At 32.2% G+C, this 20,705-nt stretch overlaps 1 protein-coding gene across 3 annotated transcripts in view; it reads right to left on the bottom strand.

Annotated features, from left to right (window-relative positions):
• LOC131666053 (obscurin-like) overlaps positions 1 to 20,705 on the bottom strand; it is a 178,437-nt gene that overhangs the window by 6,733 nt on the left and 150,999 nt on the right. For all 3 annotated transcript variants that reach the window (XM_058938396.1, XM_058938398.1, XM_058938395.1), the window contains exons 5-7: positions 14,258 to 14,556; positions 12,127 to 12,346; positions 1,702 to 1,885 (exon numbers count right to left, since the gene is read on the bottom strand). In XM_058938396.1, the coding sequence (XP_058794379.1) occupies positions 1,702 to 1,885; positions 12,127 to 12,346; positions 14,258 to 14,556 (703 nt within the window). The remainder of the gene's footprint in view (positions 1 to 1,701; positions 1,886 to 12,126; positions 12,347 to 14,257; positions 14,557 to 20,705) is intronic.

Raw genomic sequence — 20,705 nt, forward strand, 5'->3', positions numbered from 1 at the left:
GTGTGCAGGTCAAATGCTTATCGCAATTATTTTGATTTTCGGCTAAGGCTCTTATCAATTCGAAGTAGATCAAGTTACAGCAAGGTGTTAAGCATGTGTTGAGCGCGCAAACTGTAGCCGCAATATCGCTTACATGTTATTATTTTCAACGACTAATATTCATATTTCAAGCCAACCACGACAACGCTTTAATACTCGAACAACTTGTATGCGCGTCTTAAATACCACGTACAAGCTTATTCGCAATATGTTGTTTGTAAAGTAATTTTTGCAATTGAAAATTAAAGCTTTTTCAATAAAAAAAAATGTGATGTTATGTTCTAATGTAAAAATGATTTGGAAAAAAGCATGGACCAAGTCTAGTAACAAAAAATCATAGATTTATATTTATATTTATATTTTATTTATGTCAAATAATAACGAAAGCGAGAATAAACTCATTATCTTAAAATTCATGTTTTGTATCCCTCAATTTAGAAAAAAATAATGTCTTCTAATAGTTACTCAAAGAAAGAATATTATTCAAGTTGAATTTCTTACAGACGTGAGCTTATTAAGTAACCCAGTGTAAATTTTAATTCCATAGTCGCATAATATTAAAGTATACAGTGAAACTTTTGGCTCGCAATTGCAGAGCATCTTTATAGGCACTCTAGTTGGAAGACAAGATCACGTTACATAGCGAATATTGTTGAATCTGTATTAGAACTTTACGGTCGGTAGCTAAAATGAAGACGGCGATAACCCAATCATAATTCGTGAAGGTTGGCAAATGAATTAGCCGTGCATGCGGTTCTTAGGCCAGAAATTACTTTAAGCAGTAGTTCGTCTTTACCTTTGCGTTATATACATATGCCCCTTCAACTCTCGTTTCCTCCCGCTCAATTTCACTTGAGGTTGCCATGTGTGACTGCTTTATATGAGATATGTATATACGTCATAGCAAGTAAGTTTAGAGTTAAGATGATAGTCGAAGTTGTTTGACTTTCTTAATGACTTATTTAGCATTTTGGGATTAACTTTATAACTCAATTATGCAATCCTTCATTTTCGTATAGCATATAGCTCATGTTTATAAGACGCGTAGTAAAATTTTAATGAAAAATGTTAATTCTCATAAGAATAACGTACAGCTGATGGGAAATAGATGTCACATCGAACGTGGTAAGTACCTAAGGGACAATATCACCCTTTCAGAAATATATGACCTAGTAATTGGATTCAGATCCTCCAGTTTTATTAGCAATTACCCGTCGAGATTGGCGATAAACATGTTGTTCATGATATAATACAATCTGATGAGCTTCGCTTGCACTTACCGTCAAATATCACACATCCTTCCATATCAAAAGCTATAACAATGACGGTTGTAATTTACAAGGTATGTTTTTACCGTATACACTCGACGCAAATATAATCACGAAAAACTGTAGCTACGAATCAAAATTGAAAAATTAATAAACCAAATGTAGTGGTACGTGAATTGTTGTCGAGCAAAAAAGTACAATGTCGTTTTGTAAATTGGGCGCATACGAAATTCATGCGCATTACCAACGAAGCATTATTTGTCGCGCTCGGGGCTCTCATTTATGTGAGATGGATGCATTTAATTGTCTGTTATGGCTACGTGGAAAGGAAGGGAAAATAATTCAAATTGATCAAACAAGAAGAGCATTAGTTACAAAATTTATTTGGACTCACCTAATTCCTCCTCTGGTGGTGTCATAATTCAGCGTACGGTTATCATGAAGCCACTGCACCACGCTGTACTGCATTTGCATGGCTATGTGACGTACGACGCACAAGAGCTCGATGGTACTGTCGGCCTCGTAGTACTTGTCCCTCAATGGCTCCCCCATGGTGTCTATTATTCGTACAGAGGGTGCTGTAACATATTCACGCACGTTGTTTTTCTTTGTGGTTGCTTTTGGAGGGATGTATTTGAAAAGCATTTTCATTAAATCTGAGTGAATGTTGTCACGGATGAATTTAATGAAAAAAGAATTGTGATGTTTTTAATAAAAGATATTTTCTTGTTCTGGATTTGATTATTAATCTCCGAGTTCATTAAGAACTTTAATGGTCGCGAGATTGAAATGGTTGTAATTTTTTTCTTGCTGTCTTCCTCGCGGAGTTGCAGAAGGAACGAAAAAAGAAACACTTATAACTAACGTATAGATTAATAAAAGAGCAGAGGAAGAAGAGAGATAGAGAACAAGTGAAAAACAACTTGATAAATCTTTTGAAAATTGTCAATCACGAGATTCGCGAGTGCTATAAACATTTTAAAAGTAAATCCATCAACAAGATTATTCAAACTCGACTGTGCCTAGTCGGAAATCTATTCACGCTGAAAACTTGGTAAGTCGGCCACATTCTTCTTTTTTTCTTTCAGGATATTGTAAATTCCTGTTGACTTTTCCACCTGCTTTCAATTTCTTACTCTGTCGAGGACCAATACAATCCCTACATTCAATGTGTATGTGCGTGTATATGCACATGTATACACACATATACCTGGCTTTGTGGCCGTAAACTGCTGCTGGCAAAAGTTGCCGAAGAGTTTTTCGATCCTTGTGATACACGTGAACGATGACTATGTACGCTACGCGCACTCGCCAACGGCTTCGACAAATTGCTATACGACTGACGAGTTTTTTATGAGCAAACGGCAGGTATTGAGACTTTATCGCTAAATCTTTTCGTCTCTGTTATATATTTGTCGCTTTTTAAAGTCTTCTCGATAGTTGATAGCAGTGTGATTTTTTGATTTTTCGATAATGTACTCTTATTGTTTTTCGGACTGATTATATATGTTGTCTTAAACGCTTATTAATAAAAACTTATTCAAAATTCATATTTGATTAATTAGTGAATCTTATTCCATGACAAATAAAAGCAGATTTCCAAAGTTTATTTACAAAGTTTTATTTATCTGGGAAGTTTTATTAAATATCTAACACATCTCTGTATCATAAATCTTTAGAGTAGCAAAGTTTACGCTTCAATAGGAGAAGTTCAAGTTTATTCCTCTGGTGCGTTAAGCTATAAGCTTTCATAACCGTGGCGTTAATTTAAAATCCCCTTACTGGCAAAAACTTGGGTTCGGGAGGGGTGTAAAATATGAATCGTTGACCATGAATTGTATCCTTTGTATTTCGCGCGAATACTCGCGTTCTCATTTTCGAAGCGTTATATTTCGAATGCGGGATTACGTTCGTTAGCGCAGGCGTGAGAGTGTACACGGCTTCAATTATTTGCCTAATTCGGTATGCATTTGTTCTGGCTCTTAGCGGATGACAATACTTTTCCTTTTGAGCGCACGCCTGTTATTTATCGTCAGTTCCGTTCGCGAGGACATTTTGTAAAAGTCTGGATTTCCATCTATATTTGCAATTAGGTTAATTAGACGATTTTAATTATTCAACTTATTGTTATAAGTTTACAAACATGTGCGCCAATCAAATTATTTGAATCATATGTTATTCGGAACTCTATACGTGGAAAATATTGAAGACATTCCAATCGACACTTTGCGTTAATGCAAATGTGACTATTTTTTTAATTTATTCATGAGAATGCGTTTAAACGGTTAATTTTTTTCTTGTAGTGATACTTCTGTATACCTGAACATCGTAATATTATTTAACGAAAACAAAAAGCACATCGCACTCATTGTGTACTGGCATTTAATATCATACAAATCCTTAGTAAGTAACAGTAAATACGGTTTTTTGATTATATTTCCTTGATAAAATCAAATCATTTGATATATCATTGAAAAATAGAATCCTCAAATATAAAAAAGAGAGCAAATTTTATGATTTCCTCTTTCTCGTTCGATAAATCTTTGTCCAGTGGCGTAAAAACGTATTGTAAGTTCAATTATATATCCTCTGTACACATATTTAATCTTCAAGATAAATGATTTTAAACAGTAAAATTAATAAATACACTGAATAGAAATCAATCAATGACTGATATCTTTCTAAATAAACCTTAATGGAAAAAGGCTTTATTGTTTTATCAAGTCAAGCGTATATTCGTAAAACGAAATTTGGCTGCAGTAAATATTTCTTATTCGTATCAAATGAACGTATAGATATCAAAATACTACATCACCACTAAAACTCGATAAAATCTGCAATAGCTGCCAAGCGCAAACAAAAACAGCAAACTCCACTTTAACCAACAGTGTACCACTTTTATCTCGTCTACTAGTAATATCCTTATACCGCAGAAGCACACAACTTTATTCTCTTTTCATGCAAAATACAGCAGTTTCCAGGGCTATAAGCGATGCGATTACGTGCTACGCCAGATTTCATCGACGAGCTGACTTGGTACGTGTTTTTTTCCTTTTTTTCCTCTCATTCAACTTCGACAATACGTGCCTTGGGACGGTTTTCACCATTGGGAAAAGTCGCAAAATCGACAGATTTACCGTCGCGTTATTTTAGCAATGAGTTGCTTTTCCGACGCAAGTATGCCAATATATTATTACGACAGATCAAATTTACTATAGCGTACTTTTCCTGTCAACTTCTTTCATTGTAAATACACACTCGAATAGAAATATCGATCGGAATTTGTTATTATTTTTTACGTATAAAAAAAAGCCTAGCGTTCTTTAGCGCGCGTCACGCGTTCTTTTTTTTGTTTTTTTTTGTTCTTTATTGCATTATTTGAGTTATTTACATTCCAATTTTGAAATTCTAATAGGACATACACATAGGTGAATAAAGCATGCTATTTGAAATATAACATCCATCGATATTGATTAACGAATAAAAATTTAATTTACACTCGTTATTTCACTAAAATCAATGAACTTTTACTCATATCAAGATGGTTGATAAAATGTACGAAGCTATTATACAATCATTACAATAGTAAACTTTACTCAATAACATGATTTTCTATACCTCCAATGTTATATTAGCATGTAAATATTAATTTAACAGTCTGATAATTAGTTTCCGTTGCCCGCATACTACACATTTGACATATAAATAACTACTGTAATAGTTATGTGTAATTTCTTCTGTTAAGCAAAGGAGTGAGGTGAATGAAATTGATAAAATAAAGAAGTAACCATAAAAAGACAAACGAATGTTGCAAAGTGCTCGCAATTTCATCAAACAAACAACGACTTACCTAAGTCAAAACGTCGACCGCTAATTAACCACTTACTTTTCCCACTTCGGTTGTGCCGCTGAGTTCAGCCCCCAAAATTTTTCCCCTTCCTTTTCTCTGGCACTGTAGCGCAGGGTTAGAAGCAAAAAGCCTACTACTACACCTTTCTACCTTCGCTCTTATGCCCCTCATTCTCTTTCTAGTCTCTCCACTTGCCAGTTATCCGGCCTAGAGGTAGCCTCAGCGCTGCTTCTTCCCATCCCATGTGACCCACAAACCCTAGAAGCTATGTGATTCCCATGGGGTCTAATAGTCTTCGAAGATCATGTACCTCACGAAGCTGAGTTCTGGTGCTACGGCCGCGATACGCAGGAATATGCGTTCGTGCACGTCTATGGGGCAATCGTAGGTAACAAGAAAACTACGCGAGCACGAGGTCTTACATACATCATACATCGATCTCACACAATTTTTCTCTAATTTCTCATTCGGCAACAAAGGTTTAAGCTAGGTACCAGTACTCTAAATACATTAGTTAATTTATTGAATTCTGAAAAAAAGGTTTAACTTTTTGGGGTTTTATTCAATTTATTAATAACAATTTCCTCAAATCCAGCTTTTTACAATACCAAAGCGCTTTAGCCACGAGATCGTTATCGTACTAATGTCTAGAAGGGATCGGGCACTGTCGGGCGAGCTGGCTGCATATGCAAGCGATCTATTTCATTTTTGCCTGCCCCCCCCCCGTTCGAAAATGAAAATATGCGACCCGTGTTGATGTATAAAATGTAAACAATGCTTAAGCGATCCTTACCTTTGCTGCGGTGATAAATTACGTGAATAACGGTGTGCGGATAATAAAGTCAAGTTGCTAACGAAGCCCAACCCGCTCTAGCCTTAATTTTTTAAATAAGAAAATTATTATCGATGATTGTTAGCGACCAATGATAAACAGAACAACCAATGTGTTAGTGATGATGTCTTAGGTGTATCTCTCGCGAAGATTAACGCGGTCGCAAACAGCCGACCCTACTTGCACTGTCCATCATTGAAAGATAAGCGCATAAAAGCGCATCACGCGGTCGCCATCACCGCCCGCGGAACTACGTGAGCCCTTATATGTCTAAAGAATTTATGATAATTAGCAACTTTGGAAATAGAGGTTCGCGCAGTTATAAAATAAAAAAACAAGGAGGGATCAAAATTTTCCCATTTAACTCAACGAAGTAGGCAAGTAGTGAGCGGATATCAAGTCGAGTCACTATACTACTCGTAGCAACAATTTTTGTTTAATATATGAAAAAATATGACTATTTTAATAAATAAAATTATTAAAATAAAAATTCAAATAGTTATTAAAAAAACAATGCGGAAACATGCGGTTATTTATTGCACTGAGTTTTATACACTTTAGATGAATAAATTTATGCTATTTTTCCAATAATATGATATTATTGTTAATGAACAAAATGTGCTGATAACCGAGAACGTAGAATCGCCTCTCGCCCAAAGGTGGCTATTTTGCGAGTATCTTTTTTTGCAAAAATAGTTATATTTTGCTTAATAATTGATATTTACTATTTTTCAAAAGGCATTTTGTTGGTTTTCTAAACTATATTTATACCAAATATCAGTTTAAAGGTAATTAAAATTACCGAGATGCAAACAATCCGTTTGTTACTAGTTTTGTAAATATATAAAAAAAAATTAACAAAAACATTAAAATATATCGATAGATCAATCGAAAAATCTTTTTAATACCTATAATTCCCTTATTTAACAATTTTTAATATAAACAATATTTTCGAAACTATCTTCAAAAAACCGTTTCTTTGTAACTTACAAACTTTATTCGCAGTGATCTTATGGAGCAATTAAGTTAAGAAATGATGAACCACATATTATTCTTTCATCCTCTTTACGATCGTATTTTTTTATTTTCACGTACTAAATTTTACATTTTCAACATTAGGCTACTATATAATTCTTGGGATGGATATTTCGGTGAGTAAGAAAGCCACGCACGACCCATAGGGTTGGACTGCGCGCTTGGTTTTCATCGTTATTGATAAGATTGTTAACATTAACTAGCATATATTCTTAAATACCTTGTCTGATTGAACCGATGAAGCACGCCCATTTTTGACGTTTTCAATATTTTCCATTTTATTCTAATAGTGTCGTCAAGCTCGCTCCGCGCGTTCATCTTTCATTTGTATTAATATTCAGTTTCACTTGCATGAATCAAATCACATTTTTTTAAACGAATCACAAATTTATAGATGAAATAAAAAATTTTTAAATACACCACATACATGAAACTATTCTGTGTTTTGAAAATCTATCAGTATCAATTGGTAAAGAAAATATTAAAATTACATTTATAGATTTAATAGCAATTTCAAATCTAATTACGTAGCAAATTTCTAGATGTTTAGCTATAAGTAATGGGAAACGTACTAATTGTAAGTTTGTTTCTTCTTTTTCGTTTTCTAAATAAATCGAACCGACAGCTTACATTTCTTTATCACAATGACATTTTGTAATTTTTTATTATATTCGTTATAATTCAAGACTTTTTATACGATATCCTCATATCAATAGATTTATTTTGTTCAAAAATATTGGAAGTCAGTTTGAGCTCATTTGGGGCAGTGATTTCCATAAACTAAATTTTGTAATTTTCACTTTTAGTAATCAACGTTATTGTTATCTTTCATCTATTCAATCGTTACATTTTTTACTTTATATTTACATTTATAAATTTTAATTTTTGGAACATTTTTTCTGAACTTATACTTTTTATTGGTGATTACATTTATTTGAAGTTAAACTTGATCCCCTTATAAAAAAGTGATGGAAGCCACATTAAAGCATTTTATTCGTGGCCAATCGGCCCAAATGAAAAAAACCGCGAGAATTCAAATTGATTTTAGTTGATTTTTTATTTCAGATTTAATTTAATTTGTTTTTAGCAAAAAAAAAATATAAAAAATATAATCTTTCATTCATCATTTATAATCATAATGTAGTTCGTTGTTTATCAGTTTTATCCCTTATAAAAAAGTGATGGATGCTACGTTGAAGCATATAGTGATCTGATGGCTGAGATGTAATTGCGTGATATACTTATGTGGCGGAAAATAAGCATATAGGTGTGGTTTTAAGTTGAGATTTTACTAATAAAAATTCAAGCCATCATAATTTATCATACGGATAATTTTGAAGATAAGAAAGTAAAAAAGTAGGCTGTAATATTGTTTATACACTCATAATATGAAACTAACAACGAAGAAATCGTTTCATACAAATAATATAGGTTGAAATTGCTCTAAATATTTTCTATTAATAATCGAAAATTTGATTTTTGAATGTGTAAAATAAAAGTTGTAATGCTGCAATCTTTATTCAAAAAGTAGAATAAAAGTTTAATAATAAATTAACCCGTTGAGAAAAAAATAGTATAAGATTATATTTATTGCAGTTTTTGATATAATAAATCATAAATTTGAAAACGTGTTTCATCACTAATACACATTTTCCGCTGCGATATTGGTTTTTAAAAAAAATTGAAAAATCTACCTTTGAAAAAAGTAATTTGTTAAATATGTTAATATTGATATAACAATAAGAAATAAAAAAAGAAGGTAAAAACGCGTAAAATTTATCTAAACCTATATATTTTTATTTTCCTATATGAAAAAGTGCTGCTGAGTGAAGTAATTTTATTTATGACCTGATTGACTGAATTTCGTCACGTGTGTCACAATTATGAGTAAATCGGTCATAATAATAAATCGAAGTACTTTACATCTAGCAATACAAATAAGTATAATAATTTGTAGGCATTAAACTGTAAATGACTTCCACATTCTCTCAATGGCCTAACCTTAAAAAAAGACGATAAAGTAATCTTAATGCACTTCAATTGCATTTATTTATTGGACCTATAAATTAATTGAATATATCTTTATTGTAAAGTTTAGCTTCGGATAAATATGATCAATATTGAGAAAAATGGTAAATTGATATTTTATATGAAATTCTGCGAATTTATTTCGATGCAGTCGGCACCGTTAATTTATGTTAAATAAATTTTGAAATTTAATTTATAAATGTAAACAAACTCTCCAAATGATTTCAGATAAACAATGGAAATAACAGTTAAATTAAAATAATATATCTGTTGATATGGAGAAGTCCTATGGAAAGCTTGATACCATAAACCAATACGTTAAAAAAGAAACAAAATTAAATTGTTAGGCGCAGCTGATGGTTCTATTCTATCCTTATCCTTGCCTTATATTTATTTTTATTTTTTATTTTTATACTTTTTACATATTTTATTCTTATCTTATCTTTAAAAAAAGATGAGTCGCTGACATCCAACGTTGTGATTTGTTGATGCAAAAATAGAATGCGAAATTTGGATTTTTCCTATACTTTGAAATATTATTATTATTATATATCAAAGAGTGTAAAATTTCTATTTTAGCGATAAATTCAATCTATGAATCATTAACATGGATAATAAACTGCAAGAATGGAAATATGTTAATAAATTGGTTTAAGAACATAATACGTTATGTTTTGAAATTATTTGAACAAATTGTTAATTTTATAACCATCTCCGATACTACAATCAATATCGTGGTGTTAAAATTTGGTAGAAAGAAAAAGAGAATGAATAAAAATAAAATAGAGACTACATATTTATCTTTTGTATATTTTAAATTAAAACGTATGCGAACAAAGGAAATTAATTATCAAATTATTAAACCCATTAAATTAGAAGAATATTCACGGGTGTTTTCATAGTGGCAGCAAAAAGTACACGATATTAAATGTATTACTCATACTAATATAAGATTGGAGCCATAATCACTACTATTGAATATGTAAGTTTAGTGTTGTATAATAGTATAATAGTATAATAGCATTATTGATCTTAGGTCGAATTAATCTTTTGAATAATTTTTCCAATATATCTTGAAATGAGTAAAAGTTCATCGATTTTTGAGAAAAAATGGGTGCATATTCTATTTTTATTCATCAATAAATATTGACGTATGTAGTCTATTTTAAACAGCATGACTTATTCGTGTCCATTGAAATCTTGAAGTTGACATGTAAAAGGTTCAAATAACGTAATAAATAATAGTAAAACAAAAAAAGAGCGCGTGAAGCGCGCTAAATAACACTAGTAACATACATATTCAATAAATCTATATTTTCTATCAATGAATGTAATTTAAGTGAAGTAAGATTATTTTGCCATATTGTTTAAGGTTAAGCCGTCGAATGAATGTGGATTTTATTCTTTTTTTGATGTTTTCGAATTGTCTTATATTTTAGTCATTCAATCAATCGTTATTAACTCAAGCACTTTACTAGCACCGATTTGCTACTTTTGCTATCAATTCACTTATACATACCCAGATGACCATCGTTAAGCCAATTCCTGTTTTAAAAAAGGATTTACTTTATGTCTCTTCAAATAAAATGTTAAGATGACACTATTAATTTCACAGATGTTAATCAAATTATCTGTTTCTAGTAATTATTCCAGCGCCATTAAAAAAAAATGTCTTATTATTATAATAATGTTAATAATAATGTTAGTTTCGTAAAACGATTTATTAACGGCATATTTCCATTTTTGTAGTTTATTGTTCATATTAATATATTCATAAATTGAATTCACTGCTGAACTATTCTAGATATATAATAGAACTATTTCTAAGTGTTATATATTCAATAAATAAATACTCAAGCTTGTAAAGATTTATTGTATGAGAAAGCAAGACATATCAGAAGAAGAGTTAGTAAGCGATTGACTAACGCCACATGCATGATAAACAAGTATGCGTAACGCTATTCAACTATTTAGAATTAATTAAAGAATCATACATTACACTAAGTATACGAAAATTCAAAATTTTGCGCTCTTTTCCGCATCAACCAATCACAATGCTGGATATCTGCGATTCTCTGTTTTGAGTCAGGAAATTATTAAATGGAATACAAAAGATTGTCTGCGACAAAAGTGAAATTCGACGTTCTATTTATTAAATAATAGAAAATTGAAAAAGAAAAATTGTAAAAATTTCAGATTTGAATTCATTCATTGTAAACAAATTTTTGCTTTATTATAATATAATGCATTTGTTTTGATCTTTAAAATATAAACTCTCTAGTGAATTTTCCGTAATTGAATATTGCAAGATACAAATACTTATTTCATTAATTACGTAATAAAACATATTAACTAATGTTTCAATTTGTTAAGCATTAACATTAATTATTTCTGAGAATCCCAACGTACTGGTGCCCATTATCAACTTCTAGTTTTTTAATTGATACTAGTTTAACTGAATAAATAACTTTACATTTCATTTAAATCGATCAACACTATTTTGCAAGACTTATTGATCTTACGTCTTATCAAGTTGAGTCTCTCAGTTTTTGTCATTTCAAATTACACAATTGTCGTCATACTCTCCACTACTTCAACTAACAATCGTACTGACTTTCAAAGACAATTCGTCCGATCGCCAACATAATACTTGAAGTACCTTCTCATTTCGAGTAACGTCTTTGCTTTTTCGGATCGAGTTTGCCTACCTATTCTTGTCTGAATCAATCTAACATTCTTAGGTCAAGTAATTTCTTCCTTCGTTTGTAGAACGGTCTTTTTATAATTTCTTGTAAGCTTTGAATTATAACGAACAGAGTCTATTTTTTATTATCATTGTGATAGATTTTTACATGTGTTATTTCTATTATAAATTATGAACTTACTTTTTTAAGTAATATTATGGATGTACTCTGTTAGAGAAGATCAATCAATAGTTTTTCATTCATTCTGCAACACGCTTAATATGTTAATCACACGCATATACTAATTGTTCCTATTACTCCAAGAATTCATATTTTCAGTTTTTGAATGAAAGTATTTTCCAATATACTAAAACAATAAACACAACTTACCATTAATATGAAGATTAACATGAATGAATTTGGGCGGATGGGTACTAATCTGGCACTCGTACTGTCCCTCGTCGGTGCTATTGACGTTCTTGATTTGCAGGCGCCAGTTGTCCGGATACTGAAATTCTACTGTATACCTTGAGTCGCCAGTGTAGGTTTGTTGTCCTACCGTCAACAAGCTCATCGTCTCGCCGTTGTCTTGTCTCCGCACCCAAGACACCTGCGCGCAAAATCAGTCGAGGTCGATCTATATACATATACAACGTGATTGTTGCTGGCTTAATCAAACTTGGACGATACTTCGTTATTCTATCAAATGTTAAAAAGTAGAGAAATTTCGTTAACAAGATCTCTACAAATTTATAATTTATACTTTATGTTTCAATATAGGTTTGTGTTTCGTTTCTTTATCAGATAAATCGACAGGAATGAGTAATTCTTTTAAAAGAGAAAAATATACTGCGAATGGTTTTTTCTTTTATTTCGAGAATCAATCACCTTTAAATTGAGTCGTTACTAAAGTGAATAATTGAACGCGTATTTCCAATTAGCGTGATAGACGCGACTCGTTTTTATTTCGTAGGTACTGAAAAAACACTGAACGGTATTAAGAGTTTACAGGGAAATTAAATTAGTAGAAGTTGACTATATCTGTTGAGCAACGAATAACATTTCCAATTCGATTAATTATTCAAACAACATTTATCAATTACAATATTGCAACAAACTTAAATTTGGAAACTACGATGTGTTATTTCATATTTTATTTGTTTTCACGATATATCCATCCAAAGTATTCAATGTAAGTATTTGTTTCTGTACATGAGTAACTATTAAAATGTCACAGAGAGACAAAGTTATTAAATTAATTACCTTAGTATCGTATATGTCATTGTCAGTTGAGCAATAATAAAGGTTATTTATGTCGGTGTTAGCTGTTAACGGAATAGATTTGGCATTGGTTCAATTTTGAAAACAATTTAAAGTTAGAGGATCCTATAAAATAAATAATATCCGTAAATAAACCTATACAATTAAAACCATGAAAGATATAGATATTCAAATTCAATTTATTTTTAAGAATGATTTGCTCTCTTTATAATAATAAGCTTATTTTCTGCACATTCGATTTTTGGACTTACATTAACTGATATAAGGAAAGACATATGAACTCATCGATTAATATCAATGGACTTTCGTATCAAGAAAATGGCAAGTTGCTATCGAGCTTTATTTAAAAAAAATTTTTGTAATTATTTGAAGACTTATCAAAGAGGCACGGGGGTGAAGTAAAATTTAAAAAGCATCGATCTCAACGTTAAGTACTCGTAAGAGCATTGCGGAAGGGTTCAAATATTTAACGAGGGTACCGTGTGGCTGGACGACGTTGGACAAATGCGCACCCATTTTAAGGGACGCGCCAAGCGCGAAATTGAATCTTTGACCAGGGTCTTGGCCACACGGTAAAACGAGTCTTTAGTTTTTTATCTACCAGTTTTCTTTACGTTAGAGTTATTTGTTCTTTTTTTTTATTCCCCTACATTATTTAAAAATAAAAATAAATTCATACAATTTAGAAAATAAAATAATAGTATTGCAATACGGAAGTCCAGAAAATAAATCAATATAAACCATTTATATTGAATTACAGTTTTTACAAGTCAATTCTACACAAACTGCTTAATTTAGCTTTCATGGAGACGAAGCTTTGTTTTCATTTTGTTCGAAAATTTTTTATGTTTGTTGCTACTTTTTATTTTTATCATTTTGTGCTCCAACCTTGGTTCACTTGCAAGATAAAAATTTCCCAATGCAATTAATAGTCTTCCTACTTATTATTTATTATAACTCGTGGGAAAACAATATAGTTATTTTTTATCAAGTCCGTCCGTAAAGATCTGTGTTCTGTTCCGTCAATATGACTTTTCTGGATAAATTTCAAGAAATATTTGTTCTTTAAATTCGTGTTCATGTTAAGAGATTAGACATACTTAGCATAATTTTTCCAATATTATAATTCAAAAAATTAAAGATACAATAGGAGCACACATCACATCTTTAACAATACTTTACAAGTAAAAGGTCAATATTATTCTCACTTTTCTAAGTTACAGGAAATCAATAAACTTACGGTCTTGTCTTGTAAGAGAGATATCCGACAGTCGAGCGTGACATTGGCTCCAGCCTGTGCCGTGACGTTGGTGCTTTTACCCTCAAAGTGCGGACCCCAGCGGTGGTCATGATAGTGTTGATGCTTGTTGTGGCTATGTGAATCAAATATATAGTTGAGCATCGGAGAATCCGTAGCTCCCGACCGCTTCGACGTCGTTGCAATCTTTGACACTGTCGTCGCCGCCATTGTCGTCTTGGTTGCGGTAACAGTTGCGGTCGTCAACGTAGACAGCGATGCTTGAGTTGATATGAATAAATCTGTAATTCATATAAATATTCGGTGTAAAATACATATTAATATATAAAATGGAATAGAAATCCCTGCTATAATTTACGACGTAAAAAACATTTTAATGGTGTGTTATTACAGGAAAAACTGCGAAAAGCCTCTTAAGCACAGCATTCTGATCCTATTTGATTGAGCTTATTATGCACAATGGATAGCTTAGTAGAACAAGTAGATCACAGTTGTTTAATTATTCAATATGAATAGTCTCAATTTCATATTTTTGTACTTTCTACATAAACGTTATTTCATAATGTTTCTTATAATTTCGATATACCACGACCACAGCGGAAACTCATATTGACGATAATTCAACGTTAAGTATTGTGCTCTAGTTGAAAAGTACACAATAGCCGACGCGCAGGCTTTCAGGGAGCTCGATTTTTCTTTTGGCACGTCGATGTAAGCAAGCGAGTTCGAACTGCTTTTGAAAGGCTCGCGCAGTACTCGAAATGCTCGCTAGCTCTCTCACTCTCTCTCTCTCTCTCTCTGTCTCCCTTTCCCTCTTTAACATTAACTGCGTTGCTGAGAGCAGCCCAGAGAATACTTCGTTACTCGGACTTCTCTCAAGGCGATGCTTCGAGAAATAGAAACCACCGGGAAAAGCCGCAATCGAAAGCTGCAGAGATAGATCGACTGATTGGACAATTGAATTCAAGCTTGCTGCTGGCAGTGTGGAATCGGGTTTCAGGATGATGCGTATATATAGCGTATAACATGTTATCTTGTTTGTATCATAGGTTCAGTTAGCTTTTAAGAGAAAATATCACAGCTATACCTCTCATGTAAAACCATTATTGTCGATTAAGATTGCGTGAAAATATTTTTTTACCCTCCATAGAAGTCAAGCGTAAATGTTCCAAGTTGTTAAAAATTTGACGAAATTTTTTCTATAAAAAATTAGATTGACTGGTATTTTAACTTAACTATAATAGAGCCTTAGAAAAATTAAAAAATGCAATTATGTTTGGTTGAAAAGTAAAATATCATGAACGTATATAGGTCAGTGGATGGAGGCGACTTCTTACCAACGAACGAGAAGTGGTTTCTTTCTTTTCCCTCTGCCAAAGGTCTTTTGCGGTCATTGTACACACCAACAATATCGTGACATACAATACCAAAAACGAGTGGGAGAGATAGGAGGAAACTCAAATAGAAGCTGCACGCCAACCCCCGCCTCTGCTCCTGTTTTGGACTTGAAAAACGTGTACAAATTCAAGTCGTACAACTCATTCGCACACTCATCCCGGGATTTATTGATTTTGCAAAATTGTTTCACGTTGAAAGTTAAAAAAGTGTTACATAAATGGTCACTGGAAATGAAATAAAAAGTTATTTTTTCGAGGGACACGATAGATTAACGCGTATTTTTTCCAACCACGATAAAATTGTAGCATAGAAGAAATAATAGACAACGATTGTTTGTCAATAAAAAAATTATTACAACATTGATTGTTAGTGAAAAGTATATTTTCACAGACGTGTTTCAATAATTTGTTTATTATGCAAGGATGAAGCACAGATATTGACCCATTACTGAACAATGCCACGTTTTTTAAAACGACGATGCAATTTCGGTTGTCCTAGAAAAGCTTTTAAATTTATACGACACAACTATTGCAGAAAAAGACAGTAACGAAAGGATCACTGGAATTCAGATTAAACAGAAAGGAAGAATTTACATTTTCAATGAGGTGAAAGGTGCAGACAGAAAGATAGATTTCAATTGTAACTACTTTAGAAAGTAGTTTCCAAGCGTGAGCAGCACTACGTTGTATCCCTAACGAGTCTGAAAAATTAAGTCTACTTTTGAAAATAAGTCACTACTACATCACCATAACAAACGATCCTCAAAAACTTCTGAGACCAAAAATAGAATAATCTTGCTCGCGTAAAATTCACGCCTCTCGTATTCTATATTCTTACCAAGTATAATCCTTCATTCTTTCCTCCGCTTTGGTGCGATTCTTTCTATTACCTACCAGCACTTTCGCGAAATATTCGTTGTCATTATGCATACAGCAGCTCGAAGCGTAGAATTAAGAATAAAAGAAGATAAAAGAAAGTCACGAGTTCGCTTGAATTTTGGCTAGCTAACTGTTCAGGAAACTATTCGGAACGAACGAATTTTACATTATACCGGTGAGATATATAAATCATACGAAATGTGAGAAGATCTTTTTGTATTTTAATTTTGATGCCATATTATTTCTGACACATTAATACAATGATATACAATCGTGCAAAACGAAAGTCATAGGTATTTTACAAAATGTTGACTGTTAAAAGTCGATCATTAAAAGTATTCGAATTATACTTTTAATATTGTTCGACGTAATAAACGATCTTTAAATTTTATAAATCAAGAATGATTCTTTAATAATAGATATGACTATGGATTTATATAAAAATAAGTGAAAAGTAGAAAAAGATTGAAATCAAAATTAAAGGTTAATAGAAGATGATCGGGAAAAACTGATTAAAATTCTAATGTATTGTTGGAAATGTATCTTGGTTACCAGATGCAAAAATTCTCTCTAGTCTTGTTGGCGTCGGTCAATATCGTTTACCTTTCACCTTTATTTACATCCTTTTCAGTCCAAGTTCATACAAATTATTGAATTAGTATTCAAAACCATAATTCTTTTATCATATTTTATTACATTTAATAACGTTTTCATTTATAATTGAAGCTAGATGCATTGTTAAATTATTTTCATTAAACGTTTAGCCAACGTTAAATTTACTTATCAAATTATATTAATTCCATATTTACAATAAATATTCAGCAAATAGGTAATACGTATTCTCAATACATAAGTTTAACAATATCTTATTTTTAATTTTATAGAATCTTGAATAGTTTTTAGTTGTGATGAAATTAACTATGAAAAAGAAATATATCACATTGCTATATATTTTAGCTTCTTAAAATTTTTTTTACCAACTAACTATAATTAAACTAGATTTAACATTCTCATATATTCACTTAAATAAATTGACCACCGATCTATGTATAAAAAGCACAAATAAAAAGTTTAAATATTTCACTTGACATCTTCATTCTACCATATATTGTTTTATGGTCTTTAGTAGATTCCGGTGACTTTTTCTACTGAGAAGGACTTTTTCGAAAGAAAAAAAATAGAAAGCTTCTTTTCGATTGGAAAACAACTTATCTTGAATAGAACGAGTATCGAATTACAAGAGGGAAAGAATGGATTTAAAAGCCTCTTAAAAAGGTTAAAAAAACACAAGCTTTTCTGTTTTTCATTCAAATTGAAATCTTGTAATAGTCTATTTTTGAGCATATATTAGCTGTTAAATTATATGTTGGTCATTTGAACAAACTTCAAACAATTATTATGAAAAATTCGTTTTATTGTAGTTGATTTACTTTTCATCACATTTTATAGTATAGAAACATGAAGCATTCAAGTGATATTTTTTACTTGAGTGAGTCTCATTACTAAATGCTTGTATAACTCGAATGGTGCCAACACCTGCACCACGCAAAATAGCGATTCACTGTTCTTTCACTCGAACATCTTTCGTCGACCGTATATCCGCGTCCTTCCTTAATTTGGAAGAGATTTTCGTTACGGTTTACTGAACTGTTACTGCATTTAATACCTAATTAGATGGAATAGAAACATTTTTACATGCCATTTCAATTATTTAAAATCTAGAAAATTCACTGAATAAAATTCAGTTGAATTTTAAAGAAATATTTTTCTTTAGAGAGATACAGATAAGAATTTTCTTTTTTCTTTTCAGACATTCAAGCTTACTTGAGCTTATTGTGCTATGGAGAGTAGTGTATATGTACATTATAAATACAGCTCTTATATACTTCGGTTTAATATTTCATTTTTAAATACAAAGGGTAGAAAGCACATATACGATAAATTTATATAAAATTTTTTGCATACATTTATTCAAGAAAAAAAGAATATTGTTACATAATCCATTCTCATGTTTGATTTCTTTATAAGTAACTTAATAGGTAGAGGAAGTTGCAAATTACGTTTAAATAGTTTTTATAATAACACTTTCCTTATTACAAAGACTACATCGCCATGGTTGATATTTTCAGATTATTTACCACATTTAAAATGTAGGCTATTTATAATATTGATTTTCGCTAGTGATCAAGTCATATGATAGTGATTAGCTCTAACTCGATTGATTGACAGTATTAAATCTCTGGGCAGTTTATAGCGTTTATATTAAGGTTTATTTTTCTGGTTATAAGACAGGCTCAAGTATTTTATTCTCTTGGTGATTTTCCAGATTTTTATTAGTATCATTTTATATCGCCTACAATTACTTTGTTAATATAGTATTGATAGTAGGATTTCGTTAATTTGTATAAATTTTTTTTAGTTACTTTTTTCACGAGCTTATCAGCATTGTAATTATCTGTGATACCTAAATGTCCTGAAATCCAGTGGAATATTAACTTGTGAGAAGGGTATCTTGTTTTGAAATGTCCATACTTTTGTTTTATTTGAAGCATATAATAATTTTCTTTAACATCAGTAGAATAGATATAGTTTAAGCTAGAGATTGCAAGATCCTTTGAGAGTGCAGGAAAATAAGGACATTAAATTCATTTTTTTCTAAAGCTACATCCATAGCACAGTCTATAGCGACCCGTTCTCGGAATGCTCTTTTGTATCCCAGCCAGCGCTCCACCAAATACCACCTAAAATTATTATTGTTTTGAAGAGAGTTACATTTAACTGAAATATTGTTTAGTGCAAAATAAAATTAATGAGTAATCAAAATTTAGTCCTAGTAAGCGCGTATTTTTACTAGAGTCGATAGAATGACCTCTTTTTCCTATAGTAATGAAACCAGGAGGAGTTATATTCAAACCTTTTCCTCAAGATCACAATGCAGTACCCCTAATGGAGTGCCGATATTACCACAATTTTTTAAAGTTTAAAAACTAACAGTGTGCGCTTGACCGCGTATCCGCTACTGGGGCTGCCATAGCCCAACCGTGGTTCTACACTCCATTGAATTCCATTCTTCCATTTTGTGTGGGTGATACCACACGCGCCCAAAACCGTGCGAATTTTTACAACTTCACCATGGCCTTCACAATAGACTCTGGTCTTCGATGAATGGTCGTAGCCCAATTAATTTGCTCCCTTTCGCTACGTCTTACCCTTTCTTAAGAGCTTCAAGCTTATTCGGAAAGCACACGCTTTGAATTGTGCGATACCAAAAGTTCTCAGCCATAATTTTTTTTTGTACTTGTACTTTTTTACAAGCGCGTACTGCGAAAAGCAATACGCGCTTGTTGTGAGAGTATGGGTTTATTTTCTTTGCTTTGCGTTTTCAAATACCATATATTAAATACTTCCCTCACGAGTACGACTATTCTTACGATTCTGTTCCATTCTAAAACTCTAAGTCTAACGCTAATTTCATATATGTTTAAATTATCAATGAACTGTGCTCCTATGAATTTCTTTGCAGCTTCCAATTTATTAGCCTTTCGCTTTTCCGTTTCACCCATTTCTTTTGATGTTGGCCACGAAGCCGACAGCTCACGGAGAAAGGCAGGGCCTGTATGCCAGCGATCGTCTGATCGCATTGGTTTATTCGATTGTCGCGTACTGTCGTCCGCAGGATTCAGACTTGTTGGAACCCAGCGTCATTTCGTCGCGCGTGTAGCTGCATTTATCTCGCTCAAACGATTTTCTACGAAAATCTCTTTCGTTCGTAGTCCTGTCCTTATGCAATGCAGCACGGTAGTAGAGTCTAACCAAAATACTCGTTTATCTACTTTAACGTCGAGATTTAGTTCAATATCGCGTGCCGAGCACTGCAGCTTGCAGCTTTAATTGCGGAGTTGTCGTCGGTTTTATCGGCGCAACGCGCGATTTCAACATGACGAGTGATCTGACGCATGTTATCGTTCTTAGGTACGTGATAGCTGCAAAGGTATCTTTACTCACGTCGCAAAAGACGTAAAGCTCTGTGTTCACGTAATCGTCATCTACCGGGATAAATGAGGACGGTATTTGTCAGTCTTTCATTTACTTCAAGTGTTTTAAGCAGATCAGCCACGATCCCTTGGAGTCGAGGAAGCTAACGGGATCCCAAC

Source organism: Phymastichus coffea, unplaced genomic scaffold (genome assembly GCF_024137745.1).
Source record: "Phymastichus coffea isolate CEN01 unplaced genomic scaffold, Cenicafe_Pcof_1.1 PCOF00056, whole genome shotgun sequence".
Lineage (NCBI taxonomy): Eukaryota > Metazoa > Arthropoda > Insecta > Hymenoptera > Eulophidae > Phymastichus > Phymastichus coffea.